Below are 7,500 nucleotides of genomic sequence, written 5' to 3'. Positions count from 1 at the left end.
CTTCTCGTTCTGCCTGCACATCCTTCATCGGCGGTACTTTAGAGCAAGGGTTCATCAACTTAGTGTGTGCCATCGCTCTATAGAGACAGTGCATGCTAGAGACCGTGGATGGGTGCCATTCAAGGCTCTCTCACCTGCTGGTGCTAGAAAAAAGTGGTGCCATCTAGGTTTTGGACGTTAAGCTTGCACGATATTACGGTAATTATAGTAATTAGGACTGCAGTAGCCATCATCACTCATTCCTTTTTCATAGCAAAATAAAATAGCACAGTGATCCAAAATCCCCGAACGTCGTGTACGTCATGACGCCCGTCGTCAGGCCAAAGCTCCTACTTCATGTATGTCATGACACCCGTACGCAATGGGTTAATCATAAAACTTGCAATAATAACATAACTCTTAGACATCCTTTATGAATCCTTAATTGTGAGCCAACTAACTATTGTATTGTCCTACAGGAGGAGCTTACACTTGCGCGAGATCTTGCAGTTGGGACTGGCAGAAAGTTGGGAGTGGGAAAGAGCTCTTCGTCAAATCACCCTTGACGACCTCTTGATGCTCCTCGAACTACCAGAGTTTGAATGTCGAAGAAGAGCCTTTTGTGAATTTCATAAATTTCTGACCTTGCTTCCCCCCTCTGTGATGAAGCTGTACAACATTATAAGGTCAGTGGTGGTTTACATGAAGTCTTCTATTACATCTATATGTAGAAGTAATTCAGTCTGTGTTGGTTATATGATAGTAGGTAATCTGATTCAGTAGTATATAACAATTTTTGCTATTATTATATCTTTAACTGAAACACATCTAGAAGAATATTATATTAGAATCAACCACTTACTACTACATATTATTTATCTTAAAAGCTTTTCTGTTCTGTTCATCACAGCCACTACATGAGTGGCATGAAAAAATATCACAAGAGTATCATGACTGGACTGGGAAGAGGAGACTGTAGTTGGATACACAAGGGCTGCCCCCTCGCACCTCACGAGTTCATAGACAGGATAAGAACTTTAAAGAGGAAGAATAGCATTGCTCAAGAGGCTGTTGAAAATGGATGACTTAAGAGCTTTAATGAATTTTGCCGAACATTTGTGCACATGTTCATATATGCATGCTTACCCATGGTTAATTATTTGTTTGTGCTTCTGAAGATCTTATTAGTACTGAGCTTTCCATATAGAGTCAGTTATTCAGTTCAATATCCATAACAAGTACAAAAATGAATGAGGCTATATTATGGTGCTTCAATATATCATAAAAATACCCAAGAAGGATGATTAAGTGACTATGAGGTTAATGAATAAATAAAGATGCAGGATTAATGTGCCCCTGAGATACTGTATTTTACAAGAACTTGTATTGTGATGTTGATTATCACATATGACACATTACAAATAAAAAATATACACCTAATCTCTTAAAAAGCCAATTTTCTCTTTTAACTAATTTTACTGGTACAGATTGTTTTCAGTGGCACAACAATATAAACATTAAATCATTATAAAAAGAAAGAAAGAAAGAAAGAAAAAAAAAAAACAGCAAGAAAAGAGTGAGAACGGATGTTTTATCACAATGATACCTACAATAGAGAACTATAGTTTAAGATTTGTTTTGTTTTAGATTGATCAATTTTGCCAAAGACAGCAACATAACGTTAAGGTATTTTTTTTTTAAGTGACTTAAATAATTGACAGAAGGAACAAAAAAAATCTGTTGGTTACCCAGAGGTTTATGCTTAAAATACTCTGTGATCATCTGTAATGATTAAGAAAGATCTATTGTGTAAAACATTAACTAGTGATCATTCAATGCTCAATTAGCTTCATTTCCAGTACATGAGATTCACAGACTATGTTGTAGCAAGTATAAAGGCATCAATACTTTTTTCTCCTTTTTAACAACTGTAGTCTGTCAGGTAACCTAGGCAGAACAATAATTCACCACAGATCAGGTTTTAAATAAAGAACCTTCATATTTACATCTCATATCATTTAGGAAGACCCAAGATGATTCCCTGTGGACTTTGAGGATTACTAAACTGACTGTTTTGTGTTTATCCTATACAATCTGTAAATTTTAATTTTATAAATAAAAAAATATATATATCTTTTTAACAGATAAAAAAATATATAGTTTCATTTAATGCATTATGTAATTAGCAGGTATTTTAAACTCTCATATCCTATAAAACAGAACAATGATCTAATCTTTATATTTCTGAAGAGCTTATGTTGTTAACTCATTGCCATTAATATTACAGAATAAGATGACCTGTTGAACTACTGATGGATCTTGGTAAGCATGAAAACATAGAAAACTATCTAATTTTATTATGAAACCTAGAAATATAAATCCATTTATTCATGTATAACAAGAGAAAATAAGGAAGCAAGTGGTCTTAGAGGCAATACATGATCTTTTTTTGCTATAAATAGTTTAAGTATCTAAAAGTTTACATAAAGCATATACTTCAAACATAAGATTGTACATAAGTATTACATAGGCCTATCTGACATTTACAGAAAAAGATCTGCAAAAACAGCTCTTCTATTTACAAGAGCAAAAGCTTTTCTCTAACAGGTTCAATAAAATATGAATAACAACTGTGTAGTGAACAAGTTATTGCTTTACCATGAGTTAGAAGAGAGTAATAAAACATGTAAAGAAGTGCTTCTGACTAAGTACTGTCATTAAACATCAGTATTCATTGAATTCCTTGATGAATTCTGGGCAGAAGAAACAGGCAAAACTAGAAAGATAATATAATATATAGATATCAAAACCAATTTAACAAAAGAGATGAAAGGACTAGTCTCAAAAGAAGAGATAAAAATAGAACAAAGAAAGGGATTAAGGCGATTTGAGACATGCCAGAGGATTATTGTTGAGAGCAGCCAGCAGGAAGTGGGAGTTTGAGAGGTTCCTTGCGGCGTGAGAAAGTGCCGAATGGGCAGTGAGAGTAGAATTCTGAGCGGCTGGTAAGGAGGCAATCAAGCGGGATATTCTGTTGGTTTCTGTGGTCAGAGGTCCACATATCGACTTGGAAATGTTCTTCTCCATCGATGCATTTGCTTCCCCTGTAATATCAAAAGTTTAAAACTTGATTAACTCCAATTTCTGGCTATCTTATGTGTTAAGAAAATAAATGTTTGAATATTACTGCCTCAATCTGTATATCCTTTAAGAATTCAATTTATCTATTTTTTCATCTGCTATGTAGATCCCATTTCTTTACTGCCCTTATATCAACTATGTACACAAACTGATTATGAAAAAAAATGTTATCACTAAATACTGAATGTTTAAAGGTTCAATAATGCTTAACATGTCATTGGTAAAACAAAAGTAACTATTCAGTCATGGAAGGAACAAAAAAAGTGTCTCAGCCCTACTTTTACATGGTAGGTAGGAATAAGAATTAACCCTCTCTGGACGGGTGGTACACTACTGTACCGCTCATTCAAAAGCCCAGTGGCCGGGCGGCACAATATTGTGCCAGCCATTTAATTGATTTAGGCCTAAGCGCACGAAAGCCCCGGCATTGTGACATTCAAGGCTGGAATGCCCCCGTCGTGAGTGGGTTAAGGTGAAAAAGAACTGAACATATCTATCTGAAACTTTTGTACTTTATTATTTTCTTTTTTGGATTAAACCATTATATTTCATTTTTGGATTAAAGCATTATATTACTTCATTTTTGTAAAATTGCATTGACTGGACTAATCTTATTACTGATATGTTTTCTAGAAGGTAGTATGTGCAGAAAATATTATTCAAATAATCTAAACCTTCAGCAGGATAATGTAATGTCATAGTGTCAATGTACTATTATGAGTAGTATTAACTGCATTCAATTTACTACCTGTGGAAGACATCTTGCTAAACAAATTGCAAATAACTGAATGAAATATGAGTTTACATACCAAATTAATTATTGCTATCAATCCAATAACCCTGTTAATGTCCAACTATAGGTGTTACTTAACCCTTTGATGACGGTGCGTCACACCCGTGTGACATGGCTAAATGCCCAATGACGGGGTGACGCACCAGTGTGACGTTCCCGATGCAATATTGCATAGGCCCAGCGTAGGGGGTTTCCACTTATCACTGGGCCCATCGGGATAGGGTTAAGAACAGATATAGTACTTAGTTTGGCAATGGTAAGAGGAGGAGGAAGAGCAGGAGAGGAGAAGAAGGAAGAAGAGAAGGAGAAGGAGAATGTGATGATCGTATCCCTTTTCATGCCCCAAATATACTCACATAGTTTCTGATGCAACAAAGACTGGTGCCCCTTCCTCTGTTGTTGCTGAGGTCGTTGCTTTTGTGTGTGCTTCGGTTCAGGCGGCTTGTGTTGACCTTTCGTCTCTGTGGATCCTCCTGATTTGGGAGTTAAGCCTGGAATAAATGGTTGGTAAATGTGTGTTTAAAATAAGATGATGCCTAGATTTTATTATGAAAGTATAAACGCAATGGAGGATACTTATCTGGGAAGATACATATAGACAACAGATTATTGGTAAATAGCATCTTTAGCAAATGTCTTACAAGAAAAAGACAGAAAGCAATTTGATAACATAGAAAATAGAATCCTGTTTGACTAATGAAATTTGAGATATTAACCCACTGCAGATGGGTGTCATGACATACATGATGTAGGAGCTTTGGCCTGATGACGGGCGTCATAATGTGCATGATGTTCGGAGAATTTGGATCACTGTGCTATCTTATTTTGCTATGAAAAAGGAATGAGTGATGATGGCTATTGCAGTCATAATTACTTTAATTACCGTAATATCGTGCTAGCTTAATGTCCAAAACCTAGATGGCACCACTTTTTCCTAGAACCAGCAGGAGAGAGAGCCTTGAATGGCACCCATCCACGGTCTCTAGCAAGCACTATCTTTATAGAGCCATGACACACACTAAGTTGACGAACTCTTGCTCAAAAGTACCGCTGATGAAGGATGTGCAGGCAGAATGGGAAGAGGAAGGTGACTCAATCCATACCCAGTGTCTAAAATGTACTCCTGTGCCAATATGGATGCCTTTCACTGTGGCACTCACAGTCACAAGCACAGGTTTCATTCCTCTTCCCTACCTCTTCTTGTTATCTTTATTGTAGGTGGTTATATGTTTCGTATTCGTTCATGACAGCACAAAAATATGAAAAAATAAAGTTGCCTTTTGTCCTCCCATAAAACAGCAATACTTCTATCACACTGAGTATAAAGAAAATAATGAGCTAATATGGATAATATACTACAATTTTAGTCTACTGCAGCACTGGTAGAGCCTACCATATGGCACATATAAGTCTCTAAACTCAATAAAACACACACAAAAAAAAAAAAAAACTCTAGTTTTACAATGAATGACTGAAAGAGAGTGGGAAGATTCAAATTATAATGCTTCAAGCAGTTTTTCTTTAAAATAAAACCTATCCTGGAGGCTGGGCAAGCAAATTTATCCCTGTTTGCAATGGGTTAAAGAATTCTTTATTATTTGGACATTATTACATAATACTGAAATATAGTGAAAATTTGAAGATCATTTCATAAAAGATCTACTTCAATGCCTAAACTATTAGATATACTAACCTAAACCACAAGTATGTTTCCTTCAGATGCAAAAATTTCTTTAACTAGTTCCAGTATATTTGATAAAACAGATTTGTTAAAACAAAGCAAAATACTCCATTCCTTTTTTTTTAATTATGAAAACAGATAGTTCCATGTTAAATATGGCTTTGCAATCAATTTGAACCTGAATTACTGTTAATAAAAAAAGTAAATAAATTTAGGATATAATATCAAAATATAATCTACATATTGACTGATCCATTGTAAGAATATCATTATTGAAAAAAACAACCTCAAATATGCATTTCAAAGGATGGACTCTTAAACACACTACTTTGCAGGAAAAAGCAACTACAAAAGAAATTTATTTTGAACATAAAATCTAGAGAGATATCTAAAATGTCACACCCCTATTTTTGAGTTTAATAGGTTTTTATACAATTTCAGAGGGTGGCTAGAAAAAAATGTATATTACTTTTGTGTCCTCTCGCTGTTGCCGCACAAAATTCCTCTTCCTCGTCTGACTCTGAGGCTTCCCCACAAACAATGATGCCCTGTACACCACTCATTTCTGGAAAAGAATGGGTGTATAAGTAAGTGAAGTATCTGTGAAAGCACACTTGATATTTAAGTATTTGCAAGTGCCTCTTTTATATTGTAGTATATATCCTCTCACAAGGAGATATTACCAACTTATTTCACTCTTTACATTAACCCACACAGGACGGGTGGTACAGCATGTGTACCGCGCATTCAAAAGCCCAGTTGCCGGGCGGCACAGTATTGTGCCGGCCATTCAATTGATTTAGGCCTAATAATTAACAACAACTACTAATTCTCTTTACACATGCAAAATTCAGAACTTCAGTCATGTATTGCTTTGACTGAGAAATTTGAAAAATCTTAATTTGTATAAGCATATTGTAAGATCAACATGAATCCCCATTTATGCTATTTATTTGTGTATAATCAAATACAGTGCACAATAATACTGAGAAGCCTAAAAAAGGAAAAATATGCCATTAGTTGTATGGCTGTATTTTCTGGTAGTAATGATTTAATATCATTTGATTCTTCATCCACATAAAGATATGATTTACTATACAAAATTTACTATGACTTTCATCATTCTTCCTATCTTCATATTAACCCGTTAACGACGGATGACGTGTTTTTTCGTCATACATGACGCAGGACCTCTTGCCTGACAATAGGCATCATGACATTCGGGGATTTTGGATCACTATGTTATTTTATTGTGCTATGAGTAATAAGTGAGTAATATTGACAATTGCAGTCATAATTATTATAACTGCCTTAATATTAAGCAAAATGGGTTTCAACTCACTTCCAAAACCTAGATGGCACCACTTTCTTCTAGCACCAGCAGAAGAGAGAGCCTTGAATGGCACCCATCTACGGTCTCTAGCAAGCACTATCTCTATAGAGGGATGGCACATCGCAAGTTGCCAACCTCTTGCTCTAAAGTACCGCAGATGAAAGATGTGCAGGCAGAACGAGAGGAGGAAGGTGACTTACACCATGCCCAATGCCAACAATGTGCCCCTGTGCCAGTAGGGATGCCTTTTATTGTGGCACTCACTCTCAAAAGCACAAGTTTCCTTCCTCTTCCCAACCTCTTCATTTTGGATGGTTATAAGTTTCATGTTTGTTCGTGACAGCACACAAATACGAAAAAATAAAGTTGCTTTTTGTCCGCCCCTAAAACAGTAATACTTCTGTCACATTGAGTATAAAGAAAAAAAAATGAGTTGATATGGATCCTGAACTACAATTTTAGTCATCTGCAGAATTGATGGAACCTGTGATATAAATTTCTAAAAACAGTAAAACACACAAAAACACAAAACACAAATATGGATCTAGCTCTACAAGGAGTGACTAAAAGGGA

At 35.5% G+C, this 7,500-nt stretch overlaps 2 protein-coding genes across 4 annotated transcripts in view; one reads left to right on the top strand and one right to left on the bottom strand.

Annotated features, from left to right (window-relative positions):
* Positions 1-5,363, top strand: part of LOC122256417 (uncharacterized) — an 18,425-nt gene extending 13,062 nt beyond the window's left edge. Inside the window, exons 5-6 of the mRNA XM_043021075.2 lie at positions 459-665; positions 890-5,363. Coding sequence (XP_042877009.2) covers positions 459-665; positions 890-1,064 — 382 coding nt within the window. The 3' untranslated portion in view covers positions 1,065-5,363. The remainder of the gene's footprint in view (positions 1-458; positions 666-889) is intronic.
* Positions 2,322-7,500, bottom strand: part of LOC122256418 (uncharacterized) — a 7,049-nt gene continuing 1,870 nt past the window's right edge. For 2 of the 3 annotated variants that reach the window (XM_043021076.2, XM_043021077.2), the window contains exons 2-4: positions 6,064-6,159; positions 4,270-4,404; positions 2,322-3,083 (exon numbers count right to left, since the gene is read on the bottom strand). In XM_043021076.2, coding sequence (XP_042877010.2) covers positions 2,857-3,083; positions 4,270-4,404; positions 6,064-6,157 — 456 coding nt within the window. In that variant the 5' untranslated portion in view covers positions 6,158-6,159 and the 3' untranslated portion in view covers positions 2,322-2,856. Of the gene's footprint in view, positions 3,084-4,269; positions 4,405-6,063; positions 6,160-6,936; positions 7,321-7,500 lie in introns of those variants that run through there. The other variant, XM_086545487.1, reaches the window with a different exon arrangement.

This window comes from Penaeus japonicus, unplaced genomic scaffold, assembly GCF_977035675.1.
Source record: "Penaeus japonicus unplaced genomic scaffold, GWHDUDI00000001_assembly GWHDUDI00000016, whole genome shotgun sequence".
Classification (NCBI taxonomy): domain Eukaryota; kingdom Metazoa; phylum Arthropoda; class Malacostraca; order Decapoda; family Penaeidae; genus Penaeus; species Penaeus japonicus.
The sequence above is the reverse complement of the archived record's forward strand: the minus strand, read 5'-3'. Positions and strand labels throughout refer to the sequence as shown.